At 41.3% G+C, this 13,759-nt stretch overlaps 1 protein-coding gene across 1 annotated transcript in view; it reads right to left on the reverse strand.

Annotated features, from left to right (window-relative positions):
• Positions 1–13,759, reverse strand: part of SEC14L1 (SEC14 like lipid binding 1) — a 42,828-nt gene that overhangs the window by 15,538 nt on the left and 13,531 nt on the right. Inside the window, exons 3-4 of the mRNA XM_053994630.1 lie at positions 3,232–3,381; positions 2,308–2,439 (exon numbers count right to left, since the gene is read on the reverse strand). Coding sequence (XP_053850605.1) covers positions 2,308–2,439; positions 3,232–3,381 — 282 coding nt within the window. The remainder of the gene's footprint in view (positions 1–2,307; positions 2,440–3,231; positions 3,382–13,759) is intronic.

Here is a 13,759-nt window from a genome sequence, read left to right on the forward strand (position 1 = left end):
CTGAGAAGCTTTTGGTCCCACAGCTCCTTTTTTTGTTGGTCTTAACAAGAAAAAGGAGGGTGGAGAAAGACAAGTGCACCAGCCAAGAGCCAGAGGAGTGCACATTTCTACAGTCTCTCAGTCTAGATAAGGGCTGGGACTGCAGGGTGTGTGTGGAACAGGGTAAAAGCCTCCACAGGGAACTCTGCTGTGGCTGATAGCCCAGGGCCAGCTCAGCCAGGCTGAGCCCTGCAGCAAGGGCAGGGGCAGCACTCCCAATATGTTTCCAAGGGACAGCCAAAACACTGATCCCACACTGACCTAGCAGGTACTTTAGCATTCTGTAGAATGAAAACTGTTTTAGTTTGTTCTCCCATGATAATGCCACAGAAAGAAGTGCACACTCCTCACTCAGCTAACACCTTCCCTCTTAGCTTATCTCTTCCTTTACTGACATGATCCTGAAACAGACTTTTAGTTGGACTCCATTTTAAAAGGATTTTCCAACCTAAACAGTTCTACAATTGATGCTGATACTGTTACAAAAAAGCTGTTTTTTTAACTCTCTTCAGCTGTAATAGATTTGTTCAAGCAGTTCCTAGGCTGGGCTCTGAATTTATCATTATAAAAACATCACAAAAGGCTGGATTTCTGAGCATGTAACTGGCCTGATGCCTTAGGGTTCCCTTCTCCCTCAAAACATGCTTAATTTGACTAAGAACAGGATCAACACTTCATGAGGAGACAACTGCAGAAAAAAAAAAAAGACCCTCTTGCCTTCATTTTCTGTTTCTGCGTTAGGGAATGGGAGGTACAGGAATAGCTTGTGCAGCCTCAGTAAATACAACTCATAATAACATCATTTAAGAATCTTCCTGTATTTTCATAGATTCAATTATAAGTTACCTTTAATAAAAGTGAACTTTTAGAAACAATTTATTATTCCATTAAAAACTGGGTTTGTATTTACCTAATTTCTCAACTGAGTAGAGCAAATGGGCATAGAGAAGTACTGTGTTTTGTACATATTTACCACATGCACTTTTCTGTACAGCATTTCCCCTGTTTAAACAGAGTTTTCACATAAAAACTGCAGGTAAGTGGAAGAGTATTCTTAAATTTACCCTGGAAGCTATGGCAGAAATAATTATAAAAATATTAGATAATAATGTCAAGTGGCTTTGGCACCCAGTGATCTTTTAACCACAGGTTAAACACAACAGAAAATGTTATGACCTAGAAAGAGTGCTACAATACAGATAAATCAGTCACATTTGTTAGCTCTGACCTGACCTTTAACATCAATTTGAAGCTCTACTGCTACAGTACATGCTGTAAGAGCCCATGAGGGTGAGCTGAGTCATTCAGAAATAAACCATGACCAGAGCAGAGCAGCAGGCCTGCCACCAGACTCCTCTGCATCAACATTTGCACTGAAGACCAAGAACAATGAAAAAAGGTAGGTTAAAACACATAGCTGACTCAATGAACTCCTGTCTGAGCTGAGCAGAAGGCAAATCAGCTGAACTTTCCTCTGGCAGTTCTGTCAGGGTGTCAACAGCCTCATCAAGTCCCACACTGCTGCTACAAAGCACAGATTTGCCTAAACAAAGCTGTCAAACACAGCAAATTATGTTGTGTTCTGCTCTCTGAGAAGATGCTCATGCAAGAGGGTGCCAAACATGTCTCAGTTTTTGAGGCAAGTGTATTACATTTAACACGAACAATTATCACTCAGGGCAGTGTGTTGGTGCTGGATTAAGCTCTTTTCTGACCCAGAGGTGGTGTAACTGAGAGGTGTTTTAAAATCTTTTATTCCATTTTTAGTCTCATTTGAAGGGTGAGACAATACAGATGTTATAATTCACACCATCACAATCAGAAGCCAACTATTTCTTAATTACAACACACTATAAGCATTTCTTGGCCTATCAGCTTTTGCCACACCGTGCTGTAAATGCCCTTAAGCCAATCATCTAGAATTACCCCTCGTGGGTCCTACTACAATACATCTTTCATGGTTCTATTTCTCCAAAATATCCAGTCTTATTTGTAAGGCCATCCTTTGAAACTTGTTTCTAGCTCCATTTCTCTCTCAACAGTGTCTCTCCTATTCCATGGCATTTCCAAGTCAGCATTTCTTATCTCAAGGTTTGCATACAGATGCATACATTCTCTACAAATTCTCTACAAATTCATTTCCCACATGTTGGCTATTTTTTTTTGCAAGGCAAAAGCCAGGAACAACCCAAGCTCTGTTTGAGTCCTGAGATCTGAACAGTGCCTTGGCTCCATCTGCAGCCCCACCAAGGGCCTGTTGTTACTCACTGTGTAGGAGCAGTGCTCATTAATGATGACTCTGTTAGAGAAGGTTTCATTGTAGGCTTCTATATGCAGAGTCCTTTCTCGCCTGTTCAGAGAGTTCTTCTGGACAAAATAAACGTAGTCCACTCCTGCAATCTGGGGAAGGGGCACAGACTCTGTTAAGGTACATGTCTTAGGTTGGAAATAGGGGTATTCTATTCCCATCTGTCAGAGGTGGGGCAGTTCTCTGCTGTTCATTGGCAGTTTGCTTTATCTCTCCCACACCCAACCCTCCCTCCAGGAGATCTCTTCTGTTCATGGCCACTGAGTGTCCCTGCATGGCTGAGAAAATTCCATCATCCCTTGGGGAGATGCTGCGCCCAGGGGAGGAGCCAAGCATTCCTACCTGGATACAATCTGACTTTGGAACACCACAGCAGCCTTTGCCCACTGCATTCCCAGAGGAGCAGCTTTCTTCCCCACTGCATTCCCAGAGGAGCAGCTTTCTTCCCCACTGCATTCCCAGAGGAGCAGCTTTCTTCCCCACTGCATTCCCAGAGGAAGCCCAGGCCCCTCTCCAGCAGCCCTGGAGTTTCAGAGGAAAACTCCAGCCTTGTCCAGGATCCTGCTCCAGCAGAAGCACAGCTGGCACTGCAGGAGGGCTGAGCCACCATGGAATGGCACTGCTGCCACCACCCTGACCCACAGGCTGCCACGGCCTGCTCTGACTCTGGCAGTGGTTTTTTTATTTGTACTATTACATTTGTATTTTTAGTTTTCCTAATAAAGTACCGTTATTCTTATTCCTGTATCTTTGCCTGAGAGCCTTATAATTTCAAAATTATAATAATTCAGAGGGAGGGGGTTTACATTTTCCATTTCAGACAGTACAGTATTCAGGTGAAGGGATATCCAGAAGTACAAACCAGGCACTTCAAAGCTCATCACCTTTTTCAGCAGCCGTGGTGCATCGATGTCCAGCTTGCAGCGCCGCTCAATCACATGGATGGCCTCATCCTCACTCTTGTACTCATTTACAGTGTCACTGGCTACAAACATGGGGATCAGAGGGCACGTAGGAAACCTCCTTTCATATGCCTGTCACGATGGAAAGAGAGCAAACAATCATCACCATTAATTCCTGAGCGTGTGGAGAGTTCCTCCAGCATTTGGAAGCTCAATGCCCTTCAGAGCTTCCATGGAAGGGGCTGAGCCTTCCTGAATCCACGTTACAGCTGAAAGAGTCACAGTGCATTCCAAACAATCCATTTATTAATGGATTCCTTGCCAGTAAGGCAGTTTTTAAACCACACAAAATAACCCATTCCTCCCCTCCCTCTGAAAAGGAAGTTATTCATTCTGTACCATGACAACCCCCTTGATAACAGGAAAATCAGACCCTCCAGTTCTAAAATACCACAAGACAAAACAATTATGTCTTGGATTAAAAAAAACCACTTACTAATTACCGGTGTTTCACCAAACTGTCTAGAGGGATTTCATACAGCTCCCCAAGGTCTAATAAAAACATTTCAAAAGCTATTTCTTAAGCTAATAGAGCTCTCAAGCTCCCTGGGCACAGAATGTTCCTAATGATTTCACTGCAGTTTATCAGTTCCCAGTTTTGTCCAACAACAGTCAGTCTAATACAATGAGCTCATTTCACACTTCTGAAAATGTAAAACTTCTTGCAACAATGCAGAACTAGCAACAGCTTTGATTTTGGCTAAAAAACACAGTCATGTAAATAATTTCATCCCTTAAATACCTGACACAGAGAAAAGATGGTATTAAATCAGACATAGACAAGAGAGTTAAGGATTTGAAGTCAGTAAAATAAGGAAGAGGAAAATGGGTGTTATCCCCACTAGCAAACTTGTTGAATTTTGATTTTAAAACCACTGTGGCTGGAGAATACAAGGCAGTTCTTTTTTTTTTTTTTTCCCTTTTTTTTCACAGTCTCTGACGTATCTCTGCTTCTCTTTGGCTTTTTTTTTTTTCCTCATGGGGTAGCAGTGAAGCAACTAATTCTTTAGCCTGCTTTCCATATTGTGAATTCCTTCATTTTTGCTACTATAAGAACCTCATTGGCTTTGGTGAAGAGGTAGGATTTTGCAAGATGTCCCAATGCAGAAGAAAGCTTAGATAAAGTAAATCTGAGAGAGCATCATGAAAGAAATGTTTAAAGGAGGTGAAATATCTACTCTGTCCTTTTAGATTATTTCAACTACTCTGAAAACAGCTGGGCTGCAACACCAAGAGGGAGAGGGTGGGGAACAAAACAAGCAGCAGCTGCACAAAGTATGCAATGGTGGGGCTGGAACAGAAAAGGTCTCTTAATTCTCCCTATAGAACAATTAAAATACTTCAGTTTATTACCAGTGTTCAAACCTAGTTTGAAGGCAGTGTTACTATGGTGACAGTGGTGTAAGGCACTAAAACAGTGTCAGCTTTTTTCCCCCGTGCATATTTTTAAACCATTTTTGCAGCATGACTGTCCCGAGTTCATCAAGCTGCTCTGTAAGGCAGCAGAAGTGCAGCCAGGGAAGGGGTCACACACACTCCCTGCTCCAGACCTCATCCGTGCACAGCTGGCTCGGTTTGACTGAAGAGCAGCAATCATTCCTGGGCTCAGAGCTGTGTGCACAACAGCAGGGACACAGCATTAGTGTTGTAACACAATAGTCAGCGCTGGGGGAGAAAATCTTTCACAGCTCCGAGACAAAGGCAGGATGGCTCCTATTAACATGGAATAAGAAGGCTTTTTTGCCCTGTTGGTATGGCAAAGAAGCTTTATTTCTTTTACAAGGCTCTTGTTCTGGACAGAAGGCTGTACATTTTAGTTGCTCATGAGTAGCTCAGCCCTCTCCCTGAAAAAGTGTCAGCATTCTTCATCAATTAATCCCTATTTTAACTGCAATGACTGTAGTTAAATGTTGTTGAAGTCAGAAAAAGAAAACATGTCTAGAAGAAGCAGAATTTAGAAGCATTTCTCGTTTTCAGATTGCTTCATTTAATACTTTTATTTTGAGGACCTTATGTTACAATTATTTTATAGACAGGAGAGCAAGGGCAGTAGATACCTAATAGGTAGGTATCTAGTGAGTATCTATTTTTTTTTTTTCACTTTTTTCAAAGTCTTTTTTACCTTTGGATGACAAGTTTTCCCCATCTGAACAGCCCCCTTTATGCCAAAGCTTTTGCAAGTCTCCTGCATTGCACATATTGACACTTCCCATCTTAGTCCTCCAAACACTTCATGTTTGCCCTGTGAACATTTGCAATTCAGAGCATTACCTGCTCCTGAACTGTGAACAAAAAAATGCCCAAGAATAATGTGTTGTTTTAAATGGCAAGATTGAATTGAATGTATTCAATTTGGAAGAGAATGAAATAATTATCTGCCAAAAGCTGGCAAGCTGAATGCTCACAGCAAAGTACTTGAGGGTTTCCAAGAGAATAACAGCGACTCAGGATTCTTTCTCCCTGTAGAGAACATACACAGAGAAAACTGTTCATAGTCAATTTTACTGGGTTCTTAAATCAGATTTTATTTATGTCCCACTGCTAATACATCCTTGTAATGCACCATTCCTCAGCACAGCCCAGTTGGAATAAATAAAATAACCATGGCCACGTCAAAATATTCAATCTGCTTCAAGCACAGCTGTGTCTTCCACGAGGGACAAACTGCATTTTCACAGTGCAGAGTGGGCAGGAAAAAGCTGCCAAAGGCTACAGGACACTGACACATCTTTCACCATGAACCAACACAGCACAGGAGGAAAACCTGTAATTTGTGGTACAACACAGCAAGAGCCACGTGAGGCAGAGCAGCACATGCATGGCCACGACTGGAGCTATTCAAGGAGCATGAGAAAATTAAAGAAAGATCAAACACTGCTTTTATTTTCCAAGAGAACTGAAGGGATTTTGCTGCATTATTGAAGTGTTTTGAACCAGAAATTTTGTCTCAAATCCAGCTTTGCAGACAGGAAATAACCGAACTGCATGATGCAGTATTCCTCCAGCAGGCTGATAAAGCAGTTTATTATAAAATATTGCTCCTTCCTTGTATGACAGCGTTGTGGTGAAACCTGGACAGATGGGTCTCTCTTCACAAATAAAATCAGATATTCCAAACCTTTGTCTCAGTGTTCCAATTTCACTATGCAGGTACAATCAAAGACAATTAGTTCCTCAAAAGAGAAGCAGCTGCAGAAAATCCTGAAGGGCTCCATGCAGGAGTGAAATGCTGGTGCTGTAGCACTAAATGCACCCAGGAATGGTGTTTCAAGGACGTGACACTGTTACTGTCACATTTAACACACAGGGTGTGTGGAGATTGACATGGAGCACAAGGCAAAAGCACAGATGTGCTCATCCCCAAAATTCTGCAGCTGCTGCTGGGCTTGATGTGAAGTCACAACACCTCTGTGGCTGAGACACCTGTGTACACATCTTACAAAAAGTGATTTTGAGCCTGCAATTCTGCAGTTCCTCAATAATGTACTTTTACATTTCCCACCAGCCTCTGGAACATTTGTGTACTCTGATCCATTAGAAGCTGCATTGTGCATCAAGAAAAACACAGTCTGGTGAAGCAGCTTGAACCACAAATTTAACTTTCTTAAAGCATGTTAACGGCAAGAGCACTGACAAGCATAATTTCAACCAAAATAGCACTGAAATAAAGCATCCTTTCCAACTGCTTCCCTTAGCAACTCATGCTCAGAGTAGAGTCAAAATAACAGGATTTATTCCACTTTTATCCTTGCTAGTATTTCAGTTGAATATGAAGACATGAAAGCAATTCAGAAGTCAGACTATTTTAAACCCATTGCAGTCGTTGTTCATAGCCAAGGGAATTGTACTTGCCGCACCAGCCCTTAGATTTTGGAATTCTAGTATCAGGAATAACAAGTTTCTTTCAAAATACCATCTTTAAAACAGCACTTAGGTATGAACCCCCAGCCCAGTTTTCAAAGATTTCTGCCTTTTTGCTTCTCAAACCATGCCTAAGGCTAATAAAATACCTTGATAATAAGCATGTGCTCAGTTCCTCAGTAGGGAGAATCAGTCAGTCATGCAAATAAATTACTCAGTTTCTCTGGCCAGATTAATATATTCCCAGTCTCCTGCCTTCCAGGACAGGGATTATTTAGTATTTCCATTAAATTACTAAAAACTAACTAGTACACTTTAAAAAAGAAAAAAAAAAATATTCCAAACAATCTTATGCTATGCTGTTTTGGTAGGTGAATCTTCCAAATAAAAGTATTAAATGAAGCAATCTAAAATAAGAAATTCTAACCCAGTGAAATACAGAGGATTTCAATTACCATTTGGAAAATCAAGCATATTGAGTGTTTTAACAGCTTAATGGCATGAATCAAGCTGTTAAGATGTTTTATTTCTTTTTGATGCTTTCTGTCCAAAATTACTGGCTGAATAAGATTCCAAGAGCAGCACCACATTCTCCAAGGGCACCTCAAGAGAACCCACAAACAGATTCATCCTGGCAGTCCAATCTCATCTGCAGCACTCAGTGCTAACTTCAATTCCTGCCTGCAGAGCCTGACCATGGGTGGGGACCAATGTGCAAGTGCATACCAAAGTTCACTGTGCTCCCCTATCCATTTCCAGCGTGGGGGATTTCTGAATTATTCATAAAGACAAGAAAAAAGAAGGGTCACTCAAGCAGGATGCTGCCCTGGCTCCACAGGCTGCATTCCAGGAGCCTGATCATTCCTGCAGAGCACTGTATCCCTTCCTCCCCTTGCATTAGAGCACTGCAGATCAATAGGAAAAGCAGTGACCCATGGCAGGGCAACCAAGAGGTGTCAAATTCTTGGCAGCTGAACTTGAAAAGAAACAATTCTGGATTGTTTCTGGAACTCTCACAGATCAGCAAATAACTTTTCATGCCCTGTGTTCTGCTGTTCAGAGCTCTCTATCACTCCCTTCACAATCCATACATATGTATAAAAATCATGACACTTGTTCAAAGCAGTATAAAAATCGTGAGACTTGAACAAAGCAGTGTGATCTCAGTGCCAGTGGCTCTGAGGGATGTCAGCTCACATGGCAGTGATCAGCTCGGGGGCGTGCATGCAAGAGAGCAGATGGTTACAGTGGATACACCTCAAAGAGCTCCAGAAATAGGGTTTTGGTAAGGTAACACTCCCAGGCACCAGGAAGAGGGAACGTGAAGCAAACTGCACGTTGGGGAAGCACAAACATCTTTAACACACAGGTAGTCAGCTCTCTGGGAAGAGCCTCCTCTGTAAGGCCAGCTCTGCAAGGACAAGTCCTCCAAGGACAGGTTCAGGGTCCCAGGCAGGCCCTGCTCCAGCAGCACAGCTCCCCTTGGCTTTGTGCAGTGACCTTTCCCTCAGAGCAGCTCTCCACAGCAGCTCTTGCTCAGGAGGCTTAAGTGGTTTTTCTCTCCGTTGTGTTTTCACCTCATTAAACGTTCTCATTTACAGAGAGAGGAGTTGTTTTCTTATTGCTGGGAAACAAAGGCTGCTTTGCAGGCACTCAGTTCTAGAACTCTCTCTGGAAAAGATGGAGAAGGCTTTAGTTACACAGGCTACAGCTGGGACTTGTGGGGACTACAGACAACCCAGAAGGGTCAGGCCTGTCAGAGAATGGCTGGGTATCATCTAAACAAAAATTTCCTTTATGTACCATTTCTGGTCCTCAACAAATCTGAGGTTGTTTAACAGTCCTTTGACTTCTCTGTAAATCTTAGCGCAGTCTATGCCATCAAGATATGACTAGCCAGAGTGTAAAGAACACTATGACTTATTTAAATGGGAAAAAAAAAAGAAAAGTTTAAGCCTTCCATTACAATTTCTACTTTTAAAAAGTATTTAAAAGTGTTCAAATAGAACTAGAACAAACACACTATAGCTTTTCCAGAAAGATTCACCAATGGTGAACTTGCTGGCAATCAGAGCAAAATCAACAAACAAAATGTTTGCTTAACAATTTATCACTGAACTGGAGTAAGCAATTAGAAAGTACATCAGGAAATACGTCATGTGGAAGCAATTTGAATTAAAAATTATAACTCTTCACCTGAAGGAGAGCTACTGCAGAGATTTTAAGAATTAAGACAGATGAAGCAGGCAGCAAGCATTCATTAAAAAGGAAGGCTCTGGTCCATCTTGATTTGTTAAAAGAGAAACTAAATCACAATGCCCCACATTCAAATATACCTTTGTTTAAATACTTTCATTTTGCAACAGGAAGAAGCTCTTCCACTCCATGCAGAGCACAATTCCACAGAAGAGAGGAAAATCCTGCCTTTCCAAGCAGAGCTGTACTTGGGCAGGGTGTGAAGAGCAGAGAGCTGGATCCATCTGAGAGCCGTGCGAGCAGCTCTGAGGGTACGGCTGCTCCGTGTGCATTCCAAAGGATTCCCAAAATGAGAGCTGACATTCTCCTGGCAAATGAGAGTGGACCCTTACTCTAAGCTACAGGGAAAAAAAAAGTTGCACAATTCCCCTTTCTCCCCATCACACCTTCCCACAACTGCATCCTGACCTTATTTTGCTTTGTCCCTCCATTACAGTCCAAAAAAGCATTTTACCCTGGAATGGCACGAGTCATTCAAAAACACAATAGATTGTCTTCACCCTCTGTTCTGGTACAATGAAATTTGGCCATGTCAGTATTAACGATGGCTATTAAGTGTATCCAAGATAAAATAAATAACCCTTCTGTAAGTTACACCGAAAAATCAATAGGACAAGTCAATATTGGTAAGACAAACATTCTGCTCCATTTTAGAGGCTAAAGAGTTCCTGTTTACTACAAAAGTGTAAGAAGTGACCTAGAACTTTCTAATTAAATGATCTTTAGTGCATTAAGAGTGTAAGTTTACAGCATTGTTCATATCGAGCCTTCCAAAGAAAAGCATTCCCAAATAATTACCTCAAATGGCCCAGCTCCTTCTGCTTTGCAGAAGTACACTCCCACCTTAAGGTTCAGAAACAATGGAGTTAATCTAAAATTTTCATAAAGGAGGCTGTAAAAGTTTTATATAATCATGCATCAAATCCTTGGACTACAATTACAATGGCTTTTTTCTTTTTGAAGTTCTGAGGTTTGTCTTTTTTTCTTTTAATAAACCACACAAATGCACTATTATACAAATCAGACAAGTACTAACAAGAATCTACTTTGCACAGATGTTGTTCATGAGTTGTAATTGAAGGCTAATTATTTCTCAAACAGCAAGAGAAGCAATCTTGAAAAACAACCTTGGATGTTCTCCAAGGCAGAGATCAGAGCTTTCAGGTTGAGTATCTGGAAAGAGAAATTGTCAGCGGTTCAAAAACTTACTGCAGCATGATATTCAGATTCTTCAAATGCTGTATTTATAATACTGCACTGAAGCGGTGCTCAAATTTACAGCCCAGATCTACATCTCTTCTCAGAAGATCCAGGAGAGACTTCCCACACTGAATGAGTCCTGACCTCCCAGACGTTACAGAGCCCTGCACAGTCTCTAGGCTCTCCCTGGGCTTCCAACACCCACAGATGTTAAATAACCTGTGCTCTTAGCTGTCCTTACACCCAACAAACAGTGCAGGTCACAGCATAAACCTTTTCATTAACACCGCTAGGGCTTCCCTGGGACTTGTTCAACCATGAAGTGCTACAAGGTTCTTTTCAGTATCCTTGTCTCAAGAAAGCATCTGAAAGCATAACTGGCTTCGCAGCCAGCAAATTGAGCTTTCTCAGCTCACCTCTCCTTCTGTGCAATGGAAACGAAATTCCTGAGAAATTCTCCATGAAAGCAGGAGTTGAAGAAAATGAGGTGAATAAGAAAACATTTCTTTTCCTGGCATTTACCAAAGCCATTAATTCTTGCCCTCAACAGCTCCTCTGTCACTCAGGAGTCCTGCGTGGAAGAAAAGGTTTTATTAAGTGTACAGAAAAGCATAATCTCTACTTGTCCTCGTCTTCTCTTGGTGTCTATACTTGTTTAAGAGGTTCTCTTGATTTAGTCAGGTTTCACTGGAAAGGATTTCAGGCTCTACACTGCTATGAACAACCCACTTGTGCCTTGTGAATGTCCATAAAGAAAGAGAAAGAAAGGATGAGCAGATTTATTCTAACACATTTAAATTCACCCCTAGCTTAACTATATAAAGCCTCAGATTTTATAACTTCCTATAAAAAGAAGAGGGCAAGACTGCTCTGTCCATTTTTACATTTAGCTGTACTAGAAGCCCACAGTACTTTCAAGTTAAGTAAATACCCAAGTTTCTTGGACATTTCAAATAGACTCTACCTGTTAAAATGATCTTGTCTTCAGTGGATGTCACCACTGAACAAACAATATCTATTTGTTCTACCAAATAGGTTAACAGCCCTACCCACATGCCAAGCAGGCAATTTGCTGCTCAAATCCTAGAAAAACACAGTGAGAAATCTCTCAGCTTCACATCCATTCTGCAAATTCCTGAAAACAATGAGGACATTGCCCATAACCACTACAAAATAACCCAGTATACAGACTAAACTCAAATTCAATAACTGCTTTGAGATCTTGTATGAAGGGCTTTGATTCAGTAAATTAAAAATCTCTATGGAGACAGGAAGCAGCACAGAAGTTCTCCTCGTGCTTTGGCTCCACTAACTTACTCTGAGGCCATAAAAATGTAGAGACAATTTTTTATTGGTTCCTGGCTTCAAACAGCCGTTACCACCACTCATCCAGAACACCAGGGATGTGCATGGGGAAGCAAAGCAACCTTTCAGAACAGAGCCAGAACGAGCTTTATCTCCGCACAGCTCTGCAGACACAATCCAGGCTACTTCACACCTATTTAATCTCTTCCAAGTCTTCTGCAGTGCAAAAGGAACAGCTTCATGTTAAATTTCAGGCATAACCAGAGCTGATACACACAGCCAATAACAAAAATCATTAAATACCACTGAAATGGTGTTATAAAGGAAACTGCAGCTCACAGAGTGCTGCTTACACATCACACACCACCTTGGCTTTCTGATAGCAGCATCTTTCACGTGTTAAACTGCTACAAAGCACTTCCAAGTGAAAGCAACTGCACCAACACACAAATACAGGCATTTCTGTTCCTCTCTGTGGTTCAGGCAGCATTTCCATGGTTACAGTGTTGATCAGTTATTGGCTTTAATTACATTCCAAATCCAGACCAAATGCATAGCTTGGCATTTTAAACAGCCTTACAGGCAACCCTGCAGGCCAGTTCTTGTAAGCTGGCTTTGAGTCCCGTGAGGTGGAATGCACTTGGAATCATAAACTCATTCTGGTTGGAAAAGACTTTAAGACCATTGAGTGTAACCATTAACCCAGCACTGCCCAGTCCACCCCTGAAAATACCACACTGCTCATTACATGCTCCAGGTCATTGCAAAATGTCACTGAAACTGGACAGATCTCCAAGGATACTCAGCACAGCATCCACACCATCTTCCCAAAATTTGGTACCCATTTTAGTTTGTCTTGCTTGTGTTTAAACTTCTTTCCTTTGAGGTCATCACACAGAGAAAGCATTCAGGAAACCAAAACATTGTTATGCTTATACTGAAACCAAAACATTCTTACTGCACGAAACATGACCCCAGACCACGAGGACTTTGGGACATTATCTCAATTGTCAATCACAGGACACTGCAACAAATTCACCTCTGGTAGCTGTTGCACAGAATGTTTTGGAGAAATTCAGGCTAAGAATCAACTGGATAGGATTATGCATATTAGTATCACTTTCAGGAACAGGATTTAGAACTGATTTTCTACTGCTGTGAAGTTACAGCAGACATCAAACCCTGCCTACTATCAAAAAGATAGTAACAATTTCAGGGGGAAAACAGCACGTTTTCTTGTAGTGATTTTAAAATTTACACACATTTCAGAGTTTTAGATTACAGTCTCTGCAAAGTAAATGTGAAGCAAAGAAGTGCTTGTTTTTCTATCAGCACACACACCAGAAATCAAAAGGATTTCAGAGGCAGCTTATTGAAAGAATGCTCCATTTAGACAGCACCTGTAACTAAATATCAGTAAAACTCTCAGATAATCCAAGGAAATACTTGACAATATATGTTCATTAAGCATTCTTGACAAATCTGAGTTATACTATAAAAAGCATAGATTCACTTAAGACTGCCTAAAACCAAAAGCAAGGGAGGGGATAGAAGCAAAGGCAAAAAGCAGGAGCAAAAAATGGAGTTTCTGGGGACAGGAAGGTCTGCAGCAAACTTCCTCTTGTATGGCAGCATAAATGTGTTGGCTACAGAGCTAAGGAATCTCAGCCTTGGTGTTCAGGGTTTTCAAGCATGCCTAAAGTTACTTTAATATTTCATTAAAATCATTAAGGCCTTATAAATAAAGCAGGAGATTTAGAACAGGTTCTGTTCTAGGTAAGTGGAATTTTACTGGTAGTTCACTGTTGAGTTGTTCCACTGTGGTCAC

This window comes from Vidua macroura, chromosome 19 (genome assembly GCF_024509145.1).
Source record: "Vidua macroura isolate BioBank_ID:100142 chromosome 19, ASM2450914v1, whole genome shotgun sequence".
In the NCBI taxonomy this organism is placed as follows: Eukaryota; Metazoa; Chordata; class Aves; order Passeriformes; family Viduidae; genus Vidua; species Vidua macroura.